General features: G+C 50.1%; 2 protein-coding genes and 2 non-coding genes across 4 annotated transcripts; all 4 read left to right on the top strand.

Annotated features, from left to right (window-relative positions):
- The first annotated feature begins 537 nt into the window (after window positions 1–537).
- LOC134361632 (elongin-A-like) lies at window positions 538–9,252 on the top strand. The gene is made up of 3 exons (XM_063076647.1): window positions 538–573; window positions 656–770; window positions 6,776–9,252. The coding sequence occupies exons 1-3, from the start codon at window positions 538–540 to the stop codon at window positions 9,250–9,252; spliced, it is 2,628 nt and encodes an 875-aa protein (XP_062932717.1).
- Window positions 5,617–5,721, top strand: LOC134362270 (U6 spliceosomal RNA). The gene has a single exon (XR_010021548.1). It is a non-coding gene; the product is annotated as a U6 spliceosomal RNA (small nuclear RNA).
- Window positions 9,253–9,833: 581 nt separating the features above from the next.
- On the top strand, window positions 9,834–18,546 carry LOC134361630 (elongin-A-like). Its single transcript, XM_063076646.1, has 3 exons — window positions 9,834–9,869; window positions 9,952–10,066; window positions 16,070–18,546. Exons 1-3 carry the CDS (start codon window positions 9,834–9,836, stop codon window positions 18,544–18,546), a joined length of 2,628 nt encoding a protein of 875 aa, XP_062932716.1.
- Window positions 14,913–15,017, top strand: LOC134362269 (U6 spliceosomal RNA). Its single transcript, XR_010021547.1, has one exon. It is a non-coding gene; the product is annotated as a U6 spliceosomal RNA (small nuclear RNA).
- Window positions 18,547–19,076: the final 530 nt, after the last annotated feature.

Genomic DNA, 19,076 nt, shown 5'->3' with positions numbered 1-19,076 from the left:
TGGTTGGGAAGGAATTCAAAGGCGATTCGAGTCGGGGAATGGGACTTGCAAAGGACACTGGCGTCTTTCGTTGGTGGGACCTCCTGGATCTGAATCCTGCAGTTTTCACGCGCTGCACCTGGGACGCTGCCGCCCTGCTTGGTGGACGCTTCAGAATCCCCAAGCTCTGAATCCTCAGTCTCGCAGCAGGTTTTAACACCAATTGCACTGAGGATGTTAACTAGCCTCTTTGGAAAGAAGGACAGAGTTTTAACCAATCCATATCGTCCCCAGATCGTGTTCATATTTGTAAATAAAATGATATACAAGAGATTGGCCGTCTCTCTCTCCTTTGTCCATCCTGGAGCAGATAAGGCTTTCTTGGACTCAATCCTAGAGTCCTCAAAGTAGTCCCCCCCTCCCCTCCCCCCTTGCGTGCAGTTTCGCGTTCCCAGTTTCAGTTTTCCTCTGTCCACCAAGGTCCCAAAATATCAAATGGAAAATTTCAGAAACGAACAAGGCAGAAATTTGAAGTTGCAGGCTCTTCAGAGCAGTGCGATGAAATCTCGCATGCGCAGCCTGCCTGGCCGGGACGTGAGTCATCCCTTTGTGCTACACGTCCACGCCCTAGATGCTCCCGGGCCACTGCTCACTTAGTAACCATCTCCGTTTTCAGACCGACTGTCGCCACATTGCAGAGCTTGCGTTTAAGTCACACTTCTTTTCCTTCGTAATGGCCACCGAGTGCAAGAGGAGTGATGCGGGCAATTCGCATATGCCAAAGAGAAGCCGTAAAGGGCTTCCTTTACCCGAAAAGGTGAAAAGTCCTGGACTTCATAAGGAAAGGGGAAAATCATATGTGAGGGTTGCAAAGATCTCCCATGAAAGCAAGTCTTCCTTCTGCGAAGCTGTGAAGAAGGAAAGGAAACTTCGTGCCGTCGCACATCCAACTGCGATCCTTTCGGCCTCGCTGCACGATGGCTGCTTGGTTAGGATGGAAATGGCATTCGATTTGCGGGTGGAAGAAACGAAAAGAAACGTGCTCCCTTTGACGGCAACTGGGTTTGCTACTATCTGTGGCTTTATGTATCCACCGGCGTCTTGAAACGTCTATCCTGGACGTCAGGGACACCTGTTCACGGACACAGATGCACACATGCGCGCGCACACGCATAGAGGCAGGTGTGTTTGTGGGATAAAATCCTACAAGTGAAATCGCTCTATCAAAGAATATGAATATATTTTTCATACATGCAAGTTTAGTAGAAGGGATTTGTGGAAATAAATGAAAAAGACGCAAGCAAAAACAAACAGACTGTTTAGAAAACGCTCGCTGTACATATACATAGAAAGCAAGGGAGTCAGAAACCATCGGTCGCATTTGGCAAACTCAAAGGTAGGCGGGGGAGTAGCAAAGTTCTCTATCAAAAAGGAAGGAGGGTTCCGGGTATTTTCGGATTGGAGGTTGTTGACTTGGGGAAGCTGTAAGCAGGCTAACTGGAAGCAGAGCATCTGACGCGATTGGTTTTGAGAGCATATTTGGCTTTCTCTAGTTGGTCTTGACTTGGACACTGGGGCCAAAATTCCCAAGCTGGCATTGCTGACCCGATCCTGACTGGTGTGTGCCAACTGCTGCAGTGGTTGTGATTGGGCTTCCTGGACTGATTGCCGTAGAGGCTGTAGTTTGCTTTTCTGGGCTGGTGGCTCCAGGGGTTGTGGTTTGGCTTCCCGAGCTTCTCTGTGGTTTTTGCCCTTTACCCGTTTATACATTCAGCCTCTCACTCTACAAGTGATATGGATGTGTCTAAGGATACACTTTTAAATATATACATACATTTTAAATTTTACAGGCTTACTTGTATAGCGTTTGTATTAATTTCTACATCTACAAGCAATCTAGGATAATCTGTTCCAACACAGCAGGTTGTTAATGTTTCGAACTATATTAATAGGTCCCAAATTTCACCACATTGTCTTTTATTTTCATCTTCATGGTGGTGAGCATCTTCTCCTGTATTCAAGAGTCGCTTGTTTTGGGGGGTCGGGGAGCCACGTTTTCCTATGTGTTCCCCATTTCTCTCCTAAGTCGTTGGTCTTTTTTCACATTGGTGTGTGGGAGCTCATTGGATATAAAGGAAATTGTATGAGTTGAATGTTCTACGAGTTGTAAATATCTCTCCCAGCTCAATCTTTTGACTTTCTCTTTCATTCCTTTTTATTTTTATGTAGTCCCATTCTTCAGTATTTTAAAATCCCAGGAGTTCCCCTCATCCGTTGGATGTAAATATCAGGCCCCCCATCGGATGTCCGAAACCTCGGACAGTACCATCTATTGCAACATGCTCCTGTCCATGTCTTCCACCCACAAATTTAATGTCTTTTTCATCTTCACTAAACATTGTTGCCTAGACTGTGGCCAAAATCTTTGCAGTTTGAGGTGCGACAGCGAAACCAGCATGAATTTCTTTGAACTTCTTCACAATCTCACAGACACAACATTTGTTCTGACAGTACATCTCAGTAACCTCAGCATATAATTTTTTTCCCTTTCCTTACTAAGTAGAGAACTTTCACCTTTTCGCCTAAAGGAAGCACTTTATGGCTTCTATTTGACATATCCGAATTCCCAGCATGACCGCTCTTGTGCGTTGTGGCCATTATTAAGTAAAATACGGCGACTCGGACGCAAACACCGCGATAGGGTGACAGTTGATTTGATCACCAGGATGGCCTCCCAGTCACGAGCGGGCAGGGAGGGTGTACAGGTGGACACACTGGAAAAAGGAATGCTTACGGTATGGAGCGGGGCCATGTGAGGTTTTGTCACACTCCAGAGAACGGCTCGCAATTTAAAACCTCTGAACGGTTTATTTCTGTAATTGTTCATCTGATATTTTCACACCACATTGGACTGCAGGCAACTGATATTAAGGAGAGGAAAACCACAAATAAGGGAGGACTACAGTATTCATAGATGCGCATAGGTGGCCATGCCATTGGAAGCCATTGTTCCTACGGACATTTGCCTACTTCTACGATGCTAGGACACCAAGCACTGTCGACAACCTCAAGGTGCTGAGGGCACAAAAGTTGGAATTCTAGGCCCAGCAAGATTGAGGACCCTGGTCTGGGCCCTGTCCTAGGAATAAATACAGACAACAAGTTAAGTTGCCCAACCTCTGCTACCCATTGCCTATGAGGCCCAGAAAACCCTCAGTCCCTGAAACGGGATTCAGATATTCCTGGACTGCCGGGCCTCGCTCCAGGCGCAAGGCAGAAACAAACCTAAATCACCTCTGTGAGAGGATACCATCATCCTTCATCTCAGATTATTTCTAAAAATAAAGTCTCAATTACACTGCCTGGCACACATGCCAACTTAAGAACAACACAGAGAAGTATGAGGAATAACAAACAATTGAGACAGATCCATGGGGGACTCAACGTACTGAAACTATCGCAACACTTTCGAAAAACTATTTTAGTTAATACCATTTACGATAGTATCCAGAAGACAAATAGTTATAGAAGTATTCAATAAAAGATGTGTAAGAGCTCTGACCTGACAAGGACACTGAAAGCATTAGAACAGCCCAATCCCATTCATTAATATACTCACAAATCCAAAGCAAACTAGGAGCAAATTGAATCAGTGATACGTAATATTCAAGTTCAGTGTGTCTTAGGACTGAGGCAAGGTTGGTTTAGGGTTAGTGAATCACGTGATACAGTCAGTGTGCCACATTGCAAAATAAAGAAATTAGGTCATCATTTCCAAAAGTGCAGAGAAGTGATTCATAAAATGTACAACCTATCGTTGATATTTTTTAAAAAGTAAAAGGAAAGACAAGGACAGGAAACAAAAACCCCGGACAACGTAGGAATAGAAGACAACTGCCTTGACCTGACAAAACGATCTCTACGAAAAACCTGCAGGAAACATAAGACTGACTAATGAAATGCCAAAAGCTTTCCCTTCAAGATTGGGAAAAAGACAATAATGCCTCTTATCCCCACTTCTACGCAACATCTTATTAACGTTGCTGTGATTTGAATGCTTGTCCCCTCCAAAGGTCACGTGGAAGCTTGATCCCCAATGTAGCAGCGTTGAAGGTGGGGTCTTTAAGAGGTGATTGAATCATGAGGGCTATGCCCTCTTGAGTGAATTAATACCATCACGGATGGATGAGTTGGTGGATGGATGGGTTATCACCCGAGTGGCAGCACCAGCTTTATCAGGAGAGAAAGAAGCATATTAGCTCGCTTTGGTCACCCGCACCCTGTGATAAACTGCATTGCCTCGGGTCACTCGGCACATCCCCATCAAGAAGAAGGCCCTCACCAGACAAGCCCATTGAACCTCGGACTTCCCAGCCTCCAAAACTGGACAAACTAAACTCTGTTTCTCTAGATAGACCCAGTTTCGGGTATTCTCTTGTAAACGACAGAGAACTGACTAACACGGAGGTCCTAAGTAGTAAGATGAGACAAGAAAAACAAATACGTGGTGTAAGAATTTTTAAAAAGAGAGAAGGAAGGGAAGAAAGAATTATCCCTGTCTTTGTGCACGGATAATGGAATTACATGTTGAGAAAAGTTCGAAGGCTTCAAACATAAACTGTGAGGATCAGTAAATGAAGTTGCCAATGTTGCTAAAGTAAGATCAGTGACAAAGGCCGGTTGTAAATCTACAAATCGGTAATAAATATAAAACGAAGTAAAAACCAAGAAACCATTTACAAAGCCCTTTACAGTGCCATGAAAACCTAGAAGAGGAGGAGTGGGTGGGGGGAAGATGAAGTCGTCTCCAAGAACAGCAGTGTGGCATTAGCAAAGGGTTCCAGGTTGTCTGATCAGTTTCCCTTTCCTGGTCCACGTACAGGAAGAATATGGTTCAACAGCAGCCACAGATTTTTAGAAGATGCCCACAAGGCCGCAGCAGTGGTCAGTAGCGAAGTGGTTAATCTTCCTCGCGTAAGAACAGAGCGGAGCACTTAAAACGCAAGACTTACTTGACACTCAGCTTAGCTTCATAATGACTTAGAGTTTGGTCGATTAGTACTTAAAAGTACACACTGTTTACAGCTATTGGTATTTCGATAGATGCGTAAATGTCTGAGCGTTGAAAGTTTAGTAAACTTCAGTTCTTCGGAGCAAAACATCGACGTAATGAAATCTTCAATTTCTCTGGCTTTTTTTCAGCGTCCCAACGCAATTAAGAAGAGCTAAGGCATAGAACAACACTCCTTTAAAAAAGTAGTCAACCACCTTATTAATTAGCTCACACTTACACTAGATACTTTTTAATGTAAAAGACTCACCTAACTTTCGAAAAGCACACCGAAAGACACATGACGATTAATAAAAGTGACTCTGTTTCAGGATTATTTGGCCTGTACACACGAATATGCGAATCAGTCGTGACTTTCCAAAAACCGTTCCTGTGTGTTCATACCAGTTGTGATTTATTTGTCTTTAGTCGTGTGGTCAAACGAAAAACACTGAAGCAGTTCCTTCTCAGAGCTTCCGTGGCTTTCGAGTACTGTAGAGGATCCTTACGCTCAGTTGGGTAAAAACCAAGTAGCGGAGGAATACTGATCGGACATAGCCTCATTCTAGTGGAACATTGAATTTTCTGCTCACTTCAGCCCCACATGTACTAAGATTGGAACGAGACAGAGAAGGTCAGCATGACCCCTGCACAAGCATCACAGGTAAATCTGTGTTTTCCTATCTCTATCTCTTTTTCTACTCTTGATAAAAACTGAATTTCCAAAGTGACATTATTGTTTCAAGGCCAGGCGATCCCAAGTGCAAGCTGCTTCACACTCTGCTGAGGACAAAAGCCATTTTTGAGTCAGCGCCATATCCAAACAGAATTCTAAACGACTCGGTCCTCATCACCTACGGTGGAGCTGAAGACACTGACAAACTCCGTGATTCTAGAAAGGAAAAAGGAGGAAACACTTTTGTTTGGAGTTTGGACAGCTACCATTTTGCAAGCATGGAATCAAATCCCTCTGTATAAGCCTCTCTGATAGGCTGTTTACGTTTTTTGTTTGTTTGTTTGTTATTTTAAGAAAGTCGTCAACAAGGTAAAGATCAGTTTAGGATCTGGAGGTCCCTCTGTCCCAAGTCTTTACCTTCCTATTCATTCTGGTCAGTGTGTTCACTGGCTATTCTGATGGCTGAATGTTTACATGACTCTCTCCAGGGATTCTGGAAAGAGGATGAAGGAAAGATTTCTGAGAAATGCTCCCGCCTAGCTTAGGTTAGGGAGGGTATGAAATGCACTGTCCGGCCTACGGATAAGTGGACAATGAAACTGCTGGGTTCTAGGTCTCTGTGTACACCTGTGTGTGTGTGTGTGTGTGTGTGTGTGTGTGTGTGTGTGTGTGCGTGTGTGTGCACGTGGAGTGTTTCTACAGCATTGCGGAATTGACTCTGTACGCTATAAAATGCTAAGAGTGGAATTGCTCGGTCAACGCCTATGTGAATTTTTCTTTTCGCTCGATCTTGTCAATATGCTCTACAAACAGGTGGTAGCAATTAGCGTTTCCACCCACTGCATCGGGGAGTACGTGTTTTCGCACACCTTGCTGCCGGTGTCCGGAACTCCACCCACAGAGGTCACTCCTGATTGAGTCCTGGTAACGCAATCAATCAGTCAAGAGGCGAGGAAGCCCAGGACCAATCACTGCTGGTCATCAGGGCGCGGCTCACAGCCCGGGAGCGGGGCGTGCCGGCTTTATAAGGACGGGAGTCCCGCGCTGAGGCTTCCTTCTACCTCGGACAGCGCTTCGCGGCGGTTCTTCCAGGCGGCGGCTCCGCACCCCCAAGCAAAAGCAGCAGGTCAGCCCGGCGGCGGTCGGCGAGGACCCGCGTGCCCAGACCGAGCTGCTCGCTGTACTGAGGACAGAGCTGCGGCCCAAGCAGCGACGCCCGCCCAGCTGCGCCGACGAGGCTGCGCCCGGGACGGCCATGGCAGCCGACGGGGCGCTGCACGCCGTGGTCAAGCTGCAGGCGCGCCTGGCTGCCCACTCCGATCCCAAGAAGCTGGCGAAATACCTGAAGAAACTCTCCGCCTTGCCAGTGACAGCACACTCCCTGGCGGAGACTGGAGTCCGCAAGACGGTCAAGCGCTTGCGCACACACCAGCACGTGGGCAGCTTGGCCAGGGACTTAGCCGCCCAGTGGAAGAAGTTGCTGGTCGTGGCGCGGGACACCCGGCCTGAACAACTGGCCTTGGAGGAGAGCCGTTCCCGAAAGCGCCCCAGGGAGGAGTTTCCGAAGGAGCCGAAGGTGCAGGGCGCCTGCCCAGAAAGCCACGGAGCCTCCGAGAGCCCATCCGACGGCACGGAGCGCGGACACAGAAAGCACAGGAGACTCTCGCAGCTCCAAACACCTCCCAAGGGGTCTCCCGGTGGCGACAGGAGAGGCGGGAGCACCAAGCGCTACACAGTTGCACTGGCTTCCTCCTCAGACTGGGCGTCTTCCGGCGATGGCCACATCCGCATCCGTCTGTCCCTTGCCGGTCCTCACCAGATGTGCGTGGACCATTGCGTGCCCCCGGAGGAGGAGGGCCCCGAGCCCGCTGTTCTCCGCCAGAAGCCTGGAAAAGGCCACGCTGATGCCCCTCAGGGCAGTCCGGGACTCCGTCAAGAGGGACACCTGGGCAAACCCCGGGGGCAAGGGGCCGTCGTGAGCCCAAGCCCGGCGCAGGTATCTTCCCACAGGCAGAAAGGCCCGGCGGGGGCTGGGGACGACGAGATGTTCCCTGCTGGATTCAGCCAGAAATCCCACAAGGCCTTCTCCCCAGAGGAAGGTCCAAGGGCCATCTCGGGGGACAGTACCAAGGACAAACCGCCCTCTAGGCGGGCCAGGAGAGAGAAGGCATCGGAGCTCGGTTGCGTTCCCTCTCTACCCGCCTTGGACGCTGCTCGGGACAACCACCTAGAGGAGAAGAGGGACAAAGACTCTGACGAACCCAAAGCAGACGAAACAAAGAAGCCAAGCCCAGAAAGCTTAGACACAGGAGAGGGCGCAGGAGGCCTGCTGCCCACGGTGCCAGGCAAGCTTTCCAACAAGCTCAGCACTCGAGAAGGGATACGCAGACCTTCCACCTGGGAGAGCTCCCTCCCTGAAGAGGAGGAGTTGGCAGATATGGAGGCTGACTCTGAGCAGCCTGCTGTGCCCTTTGAGGCATACTCCACCTATGGCCGGCCTTGGAAGGGAAAGGAAAGGACGGTGAAAACTCTGGCCACTACTCTGAGAGTCAAAGACCTTCACGAGACGGACTCTAAACGCACTCGTGAAAATGGGAGCCTGCTTCCCAGACTAGCCAAGGTGCAGGAAAATGAGACAGAGGAGCCGCCACCGCCCGGAGCGCACGTAGCCAAGCTGAAAAGGGTCCCCACCGACGCCCCGCCGGTGCTGCCAGACCTCCCGTTACCCGGGATGCGGGCCAGTGACAGGGCACTGTCTGTCCTTGAACTGATGTCCTCCTTCCCGCCAGAGATACACGCACTCCCTTCCCCCCAGCAAGAAGAAGAGGGTGGATTTCCTACGGGACGCAGAAGGAACTCGAAGATGCCGGTGTACTCGGGCCCCAGGAGCGCCGGCCTGCCTAGAACCGTGACTGCGTGTGAGCGGCGGGTGTGGGCCCTCGGGACCAGCGTCCCTGCTGTCCGGGAAGCGGGGGGAGACCCGTGTCCTGCTCCGGAGCCCGCGTGGAAGGGGTGCACGCCCGATCAGCCAGGTCGCATCATCGAGAAATACAATCCCACACTAGCGAAAGAAACGGGCCACTTATGGAAAAGGCGCTGTCAACGAGACTTTAAGGAAGCCCGGCCGGAGGAGCACGAGTCGTGGCGGGAGATGTACCTGCGGCTCCGGGAGGCCCGAGAGCGGCGGCTCCGGCTGGTGACGATGAAGATCCGCTCTGCACGCGCCGAGAGGCCCAGAGGCCGACAGACACAGATGATCTTCTTCCACTCTGTGCTCGACAAGCCTTGTGAGGTTCCCAGGAGGCAGGAAAAGCCTGCCTCGGGAGGAGCGGCCATCCCCGATAAAGCCGAGGTGCAGCCGGCCCCACGCCCACAGGAGAGCAGCCGGCCCCCCTCCAGCAGCACCGGTGGCCACAGCCGCTTTCACCCGCTCCCTGCGAGGCCCCCCTCCTGCGGCCCCAGCACCAGGAAAGCCGCCGCCAAGAAAGTAGCCCCGCTCATGGCCAAGACGATCCGAGATTACAGGAACACATACTCCCGCCGATGAGCCGAGGACTCGCATTGGACAGAGAACTCGGGGGGCGGTGGGGTGGTTGGGAAGGAATTCAAAGGCGATTCGAGTCGGGGAATGGGACTTGCAAAGGACACTGGCGTCTTTCGTTGGTGGGACCTCCTGGATCTGAATCCTGCAGTTTTCACGCGCTGCACCTGGGACGCTGCCGCCCTGCTTGGTGGACGCTTCAGAATCCCCAAGCTCTGAATCCTCAGTCTCGCAGCAGGTTTTAACACCAATTGCACTGAGGATGTTAACTAGCCTCTTTGGAAAGAAGGACAGAGTTTTAACCAATCCATATCGTCCCCAGATCGTGTTCATATTTGTAAATAAAATGATATACAAGAGATTGGCCGTCTCTCTCTCCTTTGTCCATCCTGGAGCAGATAAGGCTTTCTTGGACTCAATCCTAGAGTCCTCAAAGTAGTCCCCCCCCTCCCCTCCCCCCTTGCGTGCAGTTTCGCGTTCCCAGTTTCAGTTTTCCTCTGTCCACCAAGGTCCCAAAATATCAAATGGAAAATTTCAGAAACGAACAAGGCAGAAATTTGAAGTTGCAGGCTCTTCAGAGCAGTGCGATGAAATCTCGCATGCGCAGCCTGCCTGGCCGGGACGTGAGTCATCCCTTTGTGCTACACGTCCACGCCCTAGATGCTCCCGGGCCACTGCTCACTTAGTAACCATCTCCGTTTTCAGACCGACTGTCGCCACATTGCAGAGCTTGCGTTTAAGTCACACTTCTTTTCCTTCGTAATGGCCACCGAGTGCAAGAGGAGTGATGCGGGCAATTCGCATATGCCAAAGAGAAGCCGTAAAGGGCTTCCTTTACCCGAAAAGGTGAAAAGTCCTGGACTTCATAAGGAAAGGGGAAAATCATATGTGAGGGTTGCAAAGATCTCCCATGAAAGCAAGTCTTCCTTCTGCGAAGCTGTGAAGAAGGAAAGGAAACTTCGTGCCGTCGCACATCCAACTGCGATCCTTTCGGCCTCGCTGCACGATGGCTGCTTGGTTAGGATGGAAATGGCATTCGATTTGCGGGTGGAAGAAACGAAAAGAAACGTGCTCCCTTTGACGGCAACTGGGTTTGCTACTATCTGTGGCTTTATGTATCCACCGGCGTCTTGAAACGTCTATCCTGGACGTCAGGGACACCTGTTCACGGACACAGATGCACACATGCGCGCGCACACGCATAGAGGCAGGTGTGTTTGTGGGATAAAATCCTACAAGTGAAATCGCTCTATCAAAGAATATGAATATATTTTTCATACATGCAAGTTTAGTAGAAGGGATTTGTGGAAATAAATGAAAAAGACGCAAGCAAAAACAAACAGACTGTTTAGAAAACGCTCGCTGTACATATACATAGAAAGCAAGGGAGTCAGAAACCATCGGTCGCATTTGGCAAACTCAAAGGTAGGCGGGGGAGTAGCAAAGTTCTCTATCAAAAAGGAAGGAGGGTTCCGGGTATTTTCGGATTGGAGGTTGTTGACTTGGGGAAGCTGTAAGCAGGCTAACTGGAAGCAGAGCATCTGACGCGATTGGTTTTGAGAGCATATTTGGCTTTCTCTAGTTGGTCTTGACTTGGACACTGGGGCCAAAATTCCCAAGCTGGCATTGCTGACCCGATCCTGACTGGTGTGTGCCAACTGCTGCAGTGGTTGTGATTGGGCTTCCTGGACTGATTGCCGTAGAGGCTGTAGTTTGCTTTTCTGGGCTGGTGGCTCCAGGGGTTGTGGTTTGGCTTCCCGAGCTTCTCTGTGGTTTTTGCCCTTTACCCGTTTATACATTCAGCCTCTCACTCTACAAGTGATATGGATGTGTCTAAGGATACACTTTTAAATATATACATACATTTTAAATTTTACAGGCTTACTTGTATAGCGTTTGTATTAATTTCTACATCTACAAGCAATCTAGGATAATCTGTTCCAACACAGCAGGTTGTTAATGTTTCGAACTATATTAATAGGTCCCAAATTTCACCACATTGTCTTTTATTTTCATCTTCATGGTGGTGAGCATCTTCTCCTGTATTCAAGAGTCGCTTGTTTTGGGGGGTCGGGGAGCCACGTTTTCCTATGTGTTCCCCATTTCTCTCCTAAGTCGTTGGTCTTTTTTCACATTGGTGTGTGGGAGCTCATTGGATATAAAGGAAATTGTATGAGTTGAATGTTCTACGAGTTGTAAATATCTCTCCCAGCTCAATCTTTTGACTTTCTCTTTCATTCCTTTTTATTTTTATGTAGTCCCATTCTTCAGTATTTTAAAATCCCAGGAGTTCCCCTCATCCGTTGGATGTAAATATCAGGCCCCCCATCGGATGTCCGAAACCTCGGACAGTACCATCTATTGCAACATGCTCCTGTCCATGTCTTCCACCCACAAATTTAATGTCTTTTTCATCTTCACTAAACATTGTTGCCTAGACTGTGGCCAAAATCTTTGCAGTTTGAGGTGCGACAGCGAAACCAGCATGAATTTCTTTGAACTTCTTCACAATCTCACAGACACAACATTTGTTCTGACAGTACATCTCAGTAACCTCAGCATATAATTTTTTTCCCTTTCCTTACTAAGTAGAGAACTTTCACCTTTTCGCCTAAAGGAAGCACTTTATGGCTTCTATTTGACATATCCGAATTCCCAGCATGACCGCTCTTGTGCGTTGTGGCCATTATTAAGTAAAATACGGCGACTCGGACGCAAACACCGCGATAGGGTGACAGTTGATTTGATCACCAGGATGGCCTCCCAGTCACGAGCGGGCAGGGAGGGTGTACAGGTGGACACACTGGAAAAAGGAATGCTTACGGTATGGAGCGGGGCCATGTGAGGTTTTGTCACACTCCAGAGAACGGCTCGCAATTTAAAACCTCTGAACGGTTTATTTCTGTAATTGTTCATCTGATATTTTCACACCACATTGGACTGCAGACAACTGATATTAAGGAGAGGAAAACCACAAATAAGGGAGGACTACAGTATTCATAGATGCGCATAGGTGGCCATGCCATTGGAAGCCATTGTTCCTACGGACATTTGCCTACTTCTACGATGCTAGGACACCAAGCACTGTCGACAACCTCAAGGTGCTGAGGGCACAAAAGTTGGAATTCTAGGCCCAGCAAGATTGAGGACCCTGGTCTGGGCCCTGTCCTAGGAATAAATACAGACAACAAGTTAAGTTGCCCAACCTCTGCTACCCATTGCCTATGAGGCCCAGAAAACCCTCAGTCCCTGAAACGGGATTCAGATATTCCTGGACTGCCGGGCCTCGCTCCAGGCGCAAGGCAGAAACAAACCTAAATCACCTCTGTGAGAGGATACCATCATCCTTCATCTCAGATTATTTCTAAAAATAAAGTCTCAATTACACTGCCTGGCACACATGCCAACTTAAGAACAACACAGAGAAGTATGAGGAATAACAAACAATTGAGACAGATCCATGGGGGACTCAACGTACTGAAACTATCGCAACACTTTCGAAAAACTATTTTAGTTAATACCATTTACGATAGTATCCAGAAGACAAATAGTTATAGAAGTATTCAATAAAAGATGTGTAAGAGCTCTGACCTGACAAGGACACTGAAAGCATTAGAACAGCCCAATCCCATTCATTAATATACTCACAAATCCAAAGCAAACTAGGAGCAAATTGAATCAGTGATACGTAATATTCAAGTTCAGTGTGTCTTAGGACTGAGGCAAGGTTGGTTTAGGGTTAGTGAATCACGTGATACAGTCAGTGTGCCACATTGCAAAATAAAGAAATTAGGTCATCATTTCCAAAAGTGCAGAGAAGTGATTCATAAAATGTACAACCTATCGTTGATATTTTTTAAAAAGTAAAAGGAAAGACAAGGACAGGAAACAAAAACCCCGGACAACGTAGGAATAGAAGACAACTGCCTTGACCTGACAAAACGATCTCTACGAAAAACCTGCAGGAAACATAAGACTGACTAATGAAATGCCAAAAGCTTTCCCTTCAAGATTGGGAAAAAGACAATAATGCCTCTTATCCCCACTTCTACGCAACATCTTATTAACGTTGCTGTGATTTGAATGCTTGTCCCCTCCAAAGGTCACGTGGAAGCTTGATCCCCAATGTAGCAGCGTTGAAGGTGGGGTCTTTAAGAGGTGATTGAATCATGAGGGCTATGCCCTCTTGAGTGAATTAATACCATCACGGATGGATGAGTTGGTGGATGGATGGGTTATCACCCGAGTGGCAGCACCAGCTTTATCAGGAGAGAAAGAAGCATATTAGCTCGCTTTGGTCACCCGCACCCTGTGATAAACTGCATTGCCTCGGGTCACTCGGCACATCCCCATCAAGAAGAAGGCCCTCACCAGACAAGCCCATTGAACCTCGGACTTCCCAGCCTCCAAAACTGGACAAACTAAACTCTGTTTCTCTAGATAGACCCAGTTTCGGGTATTCTCTTGTAAACGACAGAGAACTGACTAACACGGAGGTCCTAAGTAGTAAGATTAGACAAGAAAAACAAATACGTGGTGTAAGAATTTTTAAAAAGAGAGAAGGAAGGGAAGAAAGAATTATCCCTGTCTTTGTGCACGGATAATGGAATTACATGTTGAGAAAAGTTCGAAGGCTTCAAACATAAACTGTGAGGATCAGTAAATGAAGTTGCCAATGTTGCTAAAGTAAGATCAGTGACAAAGGCCGGTTGTAAATCTACAAATCGGTAATAAATATAAAACGAAGTAAAAACCAAGAAACCATTTACAAAGCCCTTTACAGTGCCATGAAAACCTAGAAGAGGAGGAGTGGGTGGGGGGAAGATGAAGTCGTCTCCAAGAACAGCAGTGTGGCATTAGCAAAGGGTTCCAGGTTGTCTGATCAGTTTCCCTTTCCTGGTCCACGTACAGGAAGAATATGGTTCAACAGCAGCCACAGATTTTTAGAAGATGCCCACAAGGCCGCAGCAGTGGTCAGTAGCGAAGTGGTTAATCTTCCTCGCGTAAGAACAGAGCGGAGCACTTAAAACGCAAGACTTACTTGACACTCAGCTTAGCTTCATAATGACTTAGAGTTTGGTCGATTAGTACTTAAAAGTACACACTGTTTACAGCTATTGGTATTTCGATAGATGCGTAAATGTCTGAGCGTTGAAAGTTTAGTAAACTTCAGTTCTTCGGAGCAAAACATCGACGTAATGAAATCTTCAATTTCTCTGGCTTTTTTTCAGCGTCCCAACGCAATTAAGAAGAGCTAAGGCATAGAACAACACTCCTTTAAAAAAGTAGTCAACCACCTTATTAATTAGCTCACACTTACACTAGATACTTTTTAATGTAAAAGACTCACCTAACTTTCGAAAAGCACACCGAAAGACACATGACGATTAATAAAAGTGACTCTGTTTCAGGATTATTTGGCCTGTACACACGAATATGCGAATCAGTCGTGACTTTCCAAAAACCGTTCCTGTGTGTTCATACCAGTTGTGATTTATTTGTCTTTAGTCGTGTGGTCAAACGAAAAACACTGAAGCAGTTCCTTCTCAGAGCTTCCGTGGCTTTCGAGTACTGTAGAGGATCCTTACGCTCAGTTGGGTAAAAACCAAGTAGCGGAGGAATACTGATCGGACATAGCCTCATTCTAGTGGAACATTGAATTTTCTGCTCACTTCAGCCCCACATGTACTAAGATTGGAACGAGACAGAGAAGGTCAGCATGACCCCTGCACAAGCATCACAGGTAAATCTGTGTTTTCCTATCTCTATCTCTTTTTCTACTCTTGATAAAAACTGAATTTCCAAAGTGACATTATTGTTTCAAGGCCAGGCGATCCCAAGTGCAAGCTGCTTCACACTCTGCTGAGGACAAAAGCCATTTTTGAGTCAGCGCCATATCCAAACAGAATTCTAAACGACTCGGTCCTCATCACCTACGGTGGAGCTGAAGACACTGACAAACTCCGTGATTCTAGAAAGGAAAAAGGAGGAAACACTTTTGTTTGGAGTTTGGACAGCTACCATTTTGCAAGCATGGAATCAAATCCCTCTGTATAAGCCTCTCTGATAGGCTGTTTACGTTTTTTGTTTGTTTGTTTGTTATTTTAAGAAAGTCGTCAACAAGGTAAAGATCAGTTTAGGATCTGGAGGTCCCTCTGTCCCAAGTCTTTACCTTCCTATTCATTCTGGTCAGTGTGTTCACTGGCTATTCTGATGGCTGAATGTTTACATGACTCTCTCCAGGGATTCTGGAAAGAGGATGAAGGAAAGATTTCTGAGAAATGCTCCCGCCTAGCTTAGGTTAGGGAGGGTATGAAATGCACTGTCCGGCCTACGGATAAGTGGACAATGAAACTGCTGGGTTCTAGGTCTCTGTGTACACCTGTGTGTGTGTGTGTGTGTGTGTGTGTGTGTGTGTGTGTGTGCGTGTGTGTGCACGTGGAGTGTTTCTACAGCATTGCGGAATTGACTCTGTACGCTATAAAATGCTAAGAGTGGAATTGCTCGGTCAACGCCTATGTGAATTTTTCTTTTCGCTCGATCTTGTCAATATGCTCTACAAACAGGTGGTAGCAATTAGCGTTTCCACCCACTGCATCGGGGAGTACGTGTTTTCGCACACCTTGCTGCCGGTGTCCGGAACTCCACCCACAGAGGTCACTCCTGATTGAGTCCTGGTAACGCAATCAATCAGTCAAGAGGCGAGGAAGCCCAGGACCAATCACTGCTGGTCATCAGGGCGCGGCTCACAGCCCGGGAGCGGGGCGTGCCGGCTTTATAAGGACGGGAGTCCCGCGCTGAGGCTTCCTTCTACCTCGGACAGCGCTTCGCGGCGGTTCTTCCAGGCGGCGGCTCCGCACCCCCAAGCAAAAGCAGCAGGTCAGCCCGGCGGCGGTCGGCGAGGACCCGCGTGCCCAGACCGAGCTGCTCGCTGTACTGAGGACAGAGCTGCGGCCCAAGCAGCGACGCCCGCCCAGCTGCGCCGACGAGGCTGCGCCCGGGACGGCCATGGCAGCCGACGGGGCGCTGCACGCCGTGGTCAAGCTGCAGGCGCGCCTGGCTGCCCACTCCGATCCCAAGAAGCTGGCGAAATACCTGAAGAAACTCTCCGCCTTGCCAGTGACAGCACACTCCCTGGCGGAGACTGGAGTCCGCAAGACGGTCAAGCGCTTGCGCACACACCAGCACGTGGGCAGCTTGGCCAGGGACTTAGCCGCCCAGTGGAAGAAGTTGCTGGTCGTGGCGCGGGACACCCGGCCTGAACAACTGGCCTTGGAGGAGAGCCGTTCCCGAAAGCGCCCCAGGGAGGAGTTTCCGAAGGAGCCGAAGGTGCAGGGCGCCTGCCCAGAAAGCCACGGAGCCTCCGAGAGCCCATCCGACGGCACGGAGCGCGGACACAGAAAGCACAGGAGACTCTCGCAGCTCCAAACACCTCCCAAGGGGTCTCCCGGTGGCGACAGGAGAGGCGGGAGCACCAAGCGCTACACAGTTGCACTGGCTTCCTCCTCAGACTGGGCGTCTTCCGGCGATGGCCACATCCGCATCCGTCTGTCCCTTGCCGGTCCTCACCAGATGTGCGTGGACCATTGCGTGCCCCCGGAGGAGGAGGGCCCCGAGCCCGCTGTTCTCCGCCAGAAGCCTGGAAAAGGCCACGCTGATGCCCCTCAGGGCAGTCCGGGACTCCGTCAAGAGGGACACCTGGGCAAACCCCGGGGGCAAGGGGCCGTCGTGAGCCCAAGCCCGGCGCAGGTATCTTCCCACAGGCAGAAAGGCCCGGCGGGGGCTGGGGACGACGAGATGTTCCCTGCTGGATTCAGCCAGAAATCCCACAAGGCCTTCTCCCCAGAGGAAGGTCCAAGGGCCATCTCGGGGGACAGTACCAAGGACAAACCGCCCTCTAGGCGGGCCAGGAGAGAGAAGGCATCGGAGCTCGGTTGCGTTCCCTCTCTACCCGCCTTGGACGCTGCTCGGGACAACCACCTAGAGGAGAAGAGGGACAAAGACTCTGACGAACCCAAAGCAGACGAAACAAAGAAGCCAAGCCCAGAAAGCTTAGACACAGGAGAGGGCGCAGGAGGCCTGCTGCCCACGGTGCCAGGCAAGCTTTCCAACAAGCTCAGCACTCGAGAAGGGATACGCAGACCTTCCACCTGGGAGAGCTCCCTCCCTGAAGAGGAGGAGTTGGCAGATATGGAGGCTGACTCTGAGCAGCCTGCTGTGCCCTTTGAGGCATACTCCACCTATGGCCGGCCTTGGAAGGGAAAGGAAAGGACGGTGAAAACTCTGGCCACTACTCTGAGAGTCAAAGACCTTCACGAGACGGACTCTAAACGCACTCGTGAAAATGGGAGCCTGCTTCCCAGACTAGCCAAGGTGCAGGAAAATGAGACAGAGGAGCCGCCACCGCCCGGAGCGCACGTAGCCAAGCTGAAAAGGGTCCCCACCGACGCCCCGCCGGTGCTGCCAGACCTCCCGTTACCCGGGATGCGGGCCAGTGACAGGGCACTGTCTGTCCTTGAACTGATGTCCTCCTTCCCGCCAGAGATACACGCACTCCCTTCCCCCCAGCAAGAAGAAGAGGGTGGATTTCCTACGGGACGCAGAAGGAACTCGAAGATGCCGGTGTACTCGGGCCCCAGGAGCGCCGGCCTGCCTAGAACCGTGACTGCGTGTGAGCGGCGGGTGTGGGCCCTCGGGACCAGCGTCCCTGCTGTCCGGGAAGCGGGGGGAGACCCGTGTCCTGCTCCGGAGCCCGCGTGGAAGGGGTGCACGCCCGATCAGCCAGGTCGCATCATCGAGAAATACAATCCCACACTAGCGAAAGAAACGGGCCACTTATGGAAAAGGCGCTGTCAACGAGACTTTAAGGAAGCCCGGCCGGAGGAGCACGAGTCGTGGCGGGAGATGTACCTGCGGCTCCGGGAGGCCCGAGAGCGGCGGCTCCGGCTGGTGACGATGAAGATCCGCTCTGCACGCGCCGAGAGGCCCAGAGGCCGACAGACACAGATGATCTTCTTCCACTCTGTGCTCGACAAGCCTTGTGAGGTTCCCAGGAGGCAGGAAAAGCCTGCCTCGGGAGGAGCGGCCATCCCCGATAAAGCCGAGGTGCAGCCGGCCCCACGCCCACAGGAGAGCAGCCGGCCCCCCTCCAGCAGCACCGGTGGCCACAGCCGCTTTCACCCGCTCCCTGCGAGGCCCCCCTCCTGCGGCCCCAGCACCAGGAAAGCCGCCGCCAAGAAAGTAGCCCCGCTCATGGCCAAGACGATCCGAGATTACAGGAACACATACTCCCGCCGATGAGCCGAGGACTCGCATTGGACAGAGAACTCGGGGGGCGGTGGGGTGGTTGGGAAGGAATTCAAAGGCGATTCGAGTCGGGGAATGGGACTTGCAAAGGACACTGGCGTCTTTCGTTGGTGGGACCTCCTGGATCTGAATCCTGCAGTTTTCACGCGTTGCACCTGGGACGCTGCCGCCCTGCTTGGTGGACGCTTCAGAATCCCCAAGCTCTGAATCCTCAGTCTCGCAGCAGGTTTTAACACCAATTGCACTGAGGATGTTAACTAGCCTCTTTGGAAAGAAGGACAGAGTTTTAACCAATCCATATCGTCCCCAGATCGTGTTCATATTTGTAAATAAAATGATATACAAGAGATTGGCCGTCTCTCTCTCCTTTGTCCATCCTGGAGCAGATAAGGCTTTCTTGGACTCAATCCTAGAGTCCTCAAAGTAGTCCCCCCCTCCCCTCCCCCCTTGCGTGCAGTTTCGCGTTCCCAGTTTCAGTTTTCCTCTGTCCACCAAGGTCCCAAAATATCAAATGGAAAATTTCA

This window comes from Cynocephalus volans, chromosome 13, assembly GCF_027409185.1.
Source record: "Cynocephalus volans isolate mCynVol1 chromosome 13, mCynVol1.pri, whole genome shotgun sequence".
Taxonomy (NCBI): Eukaryota; Metazoa; Chordata; class Mammalia; order Dermoptera; family Cynocephalidae; genus Cynocephalus; species Cynocephalus volans.
This window is presented reverse-complemented; position numbering and strand designations above follow the sequence as displayed.

What these genes read in the sequence shown, in the direction of transcription:
- LOC134361632 (XM_063076647.1), top strand. Translation starts at nt 538, where the DNA reads ATGAAATCTCGCATGCGCAGCCTGCCTGGCCGGGAC. An exon ending in GCAGCCTGCCTGGCCGGGAC is followed by an intron (nt 574 to 655) that starts GTGAGTCATCCC and finishes CTCCGTTTTCAG; the next exon opens with ACCGACTGTCGCCACATTGC. An exon ending in GCATATGCCAAAGAGAAGCC is followed by an intron (nt 771 to 6,775) that starts GTAAAGGGCTTC and finishes TACCTCGGACAG; the next exon opens with CGCTTCGCGGCGGTTCTTCC.
- LOC134361630 (XM_063076646.1), top strand. Translation starts at nt 9,834, where the DNA reads ATGAAATCTCGCATGCGCAGCCTGCCTGGCCGGGAC. An exon ending in GCAGCCTGCCTGGCCGGGAC is followed by an intron (nt 9,870 to 9,951) that starts GTGAGTCATCCC and finishes CTCCGTTTTCAG; the next exon opens with ACCGACTGTCGCCACATTGC. An exon ending in GCATATGCCAAAGAGAAGCC is followed by an intron (nt 10,067 to 16,069) that starts GTAAAGGGCTTC and finishes TACCTCGGACAG; the next exon opens with CGCTTCGCGGCGGTTCTTCC.